The following is a 2,588-nucleotide window of genomic DNA, read 5'->3' as shown; positions in this document are numbered from 1 at the left end:
CATCCCAGGACCCCATGCTTTTTATTAACACAATTTGTTCTGAGGCGAGGCAGAGATATATACTTCCAAGGGTATACACAAGCATTGTCAGAATGGGGGAATTAGCCTACGACTGTTCAGGTGTATGGCCAGTGGAGGCAATAACATGTAGATAAAGATGCCCTTTAGCTGTCTGACAGCCAAGCAATTAATTTAATGTATCCTATTCAGGTTTGGGGAAATGCCCTTGCCACTCCAGATGATTCAGCCCTGCTGAACATGCTGGAATTGGTTTCTGGCAAGTTTCCTCATCTTTACAAAGGGAATAATACTAGAGTCTCCCTCAAGGACCAATGTGACCATTAAATGAAGAAATACTTGTAAAGCACTTAGCCCAGAACATTATAAGTAATCAGTAATTATTAACTACTAGAGTCCTGGTGTACGGATTCGTGCACTGATGGGGTCCCTCAACCTGGCCTGCGCACTCTCGCAATCCGGAACCCCTCGGGGGATGTCAGACTGCCAGTTTCAACCCGATCCCCACAGGCCAGGCTGAGGGACCCCACTGGTGCATGAATCCATGCACCAGGCCTCCAGTATGCATATAAGATCTTTGGTTAATCTCTTCCTGCCCTCCCCCATGCCCCTTTCCTTCTGAGATTCATCAGTCTGTACCATGTTTCCATGCCTGTGTGTTGAGCGTTTGCCCCCTGGTGGTCAGTGCACATCATAGCTACCAGTCGAATGGTCAAATGGTTGCTTAGGCTTTTATATATATAGATTATTAAAACTTCTTAGAATATAAGGAGAAATAACAATCTTTGGTGGGACAGAGAGAGACACACACAGAGAGACATAGATGGCTGTAGGACCAACATCTTGGCCCGTCCCACCTTTCCAGCAATCAATTTCTGGCAGGAAGCACAATGGCCCTTGGGCACTGTGGCAATCCCAAGGTCCTGCAATTCCTGCTCCAATCCCCCCAGCATTGAGTCCAGGGAGACCTTGTGATCCTGCTTGTCTGGTAAGTACTTCTTGCTGGCATCTGCTTTCACTGCCACCTAGTACCAAGGAGAGAACCATGAACAGAGTCAGCCTCATGGAATTCATCCTCAGTGGCATCTTCTTCATGACCCTATAAAATCACCTCTACTGATGGACCTTTAGTCTTTCCTGAACCTTCTTCTAAGGTATGGGAGAATTCAACATTATAACACCAATAAAAATGTTTTCATCTCTTCTTCATTCTAAATTTCTCATGCCGAATGAAATCTGACTAATCTTCCTTCATTTGTAAGTCTTTTCCTGACTATAGGAAATTGAGTGGATGAATATAATTCTGGTTCTTGTGATGACCACAACTCAGCAGTCTTCTTTTTATTCATTTATTCTGCAGTGTTTATTGAGCACCTAGTTTTCCCCAAACCCTGCTCTAGGCTGGCTCTTGGTAGAGACAATGTACAAAAGCAACCAAGTGTCTCTCCTCATAAAGTTTACATTCTCTGGGTGACAGACAATAAACAATTAAAATGAATATATGATGGCCCTAGCTGGTTTGGCTCAGTGGATAGAGTGTCGGCCTGTGGACTGAAGGGTCCAGAGTTCGATTCCGGTTGGGGGCACACACCTGGGTTGCGGGCTTGATCCCCAGTAGGGGGCATGCAGGAGGCAGCCGATCAATGATTCTCTCTCATCTCTCTTCCTCTCTGAAAATCATTGATGTTTCTATCTCTCTCTCTCATTCTCCCTTCCTCTCTGAAAATCACTAAAAATATGTTAAATAGTAATATTAATAATGATAAATGAATATATGATGCAATGCCAGAGAGAAATATGATATACATTATATATCAAGACAAAAGTGACAGAGGGTGGGATGGTGAGGAAGAATTGATTGAGATGATGGTGATTAGAGAAGGACCTCTAAGGATGTGATATTTTAGTGGATATTTAAGTGATGTACTTAGGGAATCAGAAATATTGATTTTTGTGGAAAGCATTACAGAGGGAGGGGAGACCCAGAGGAAGGAAGCTCGGCACATTAGAAGAATGGTAAGAAAAGTCAGTGGGACTAGAACAGAGAGAGTGAAGTTGAGTGTGGCAGGAGAAGATAATAGAGAAGGAGGCAAAGATCACAATGATCACATTTTTACCCTCATGGTAAAAGATATGATTTTATTGCAAGGGTGATGGAGCCATTGGAGGGTGAAATAATCTGATTGATAAGATCCCTATGGTAGCTGAGTGAGGAATTAAGTGTAGAAGGGAATTAGAGGCATTAGTTAGGTGGGAGACTATGATAACAGTTTAAACCAGAAATAATTACTTGGACCAGTGTTAGCGGAAAAGGTGGTGAGAAATTGTCAGATAAGACTTGCTTATGGATTGTAGTTATTGAAGCAAAATTCCAAAATAGTTATAAAACATTATAGTTATTTTAAAAAAGAAAGAAACTTTTATCATCTAACAGACTTCCTTCCTCCTCTATTATATGACATTAGTTAATGTTGAAAAGTTTAGTGTTCAAAAGGTTAATGTCTAAAAGGCGTGCAAGGCCCTAGCTGGTTTGGCTCAGTGGATAGAGTGTCGGCCTGTGGACTGAAGGG

The 2,588-nt window shown here is 42.3% G+C and overlaps 1 protein-coding gene across 4 annotated transcripts in view; it reads right to left on the bottom strand.

The window, feature by feature from the left end:
* LPXN (leupaxin) overlaps positions 1–2,588 on the bottom strand; it is a 36,279-nt gene that overhangs the window by 11,680 nt on the left and 22,011 nt on the right. For all 4 annotated transcript variants that reach the window (XM_014542216.1, XM_005869376.2, XM_014542218.1 and 1 more), the window contains one exon: positions 876–1,043. In XM_014542216.1, coding sequence (XP_014397702.1) covers positions 876–1,043 — 168 coding nt within the window. The remainder of the gene's footprint in view (positions 1–875; positions 1,044–2,588) is intronic.

This window comes from Myotis brandtii, unplaced genomic scaffold, assembly GCF_000412655.1.
Source record: "Myotis brandtii unplaced genomic scaffold, ASM41265v1 scaffold2920, whole genome shotgun sequence".
Lineage (NCBI taxonomy): Eukaryota > Metazoa > Chordata > Mammalia > Chiroptera > Vespertilionidae > Myotis > Myotis brandtii.
Note: the sequence above shows the minus strand (reverse complement) of the source record. Positions and strands in the feature narration are given on the sequence as shown.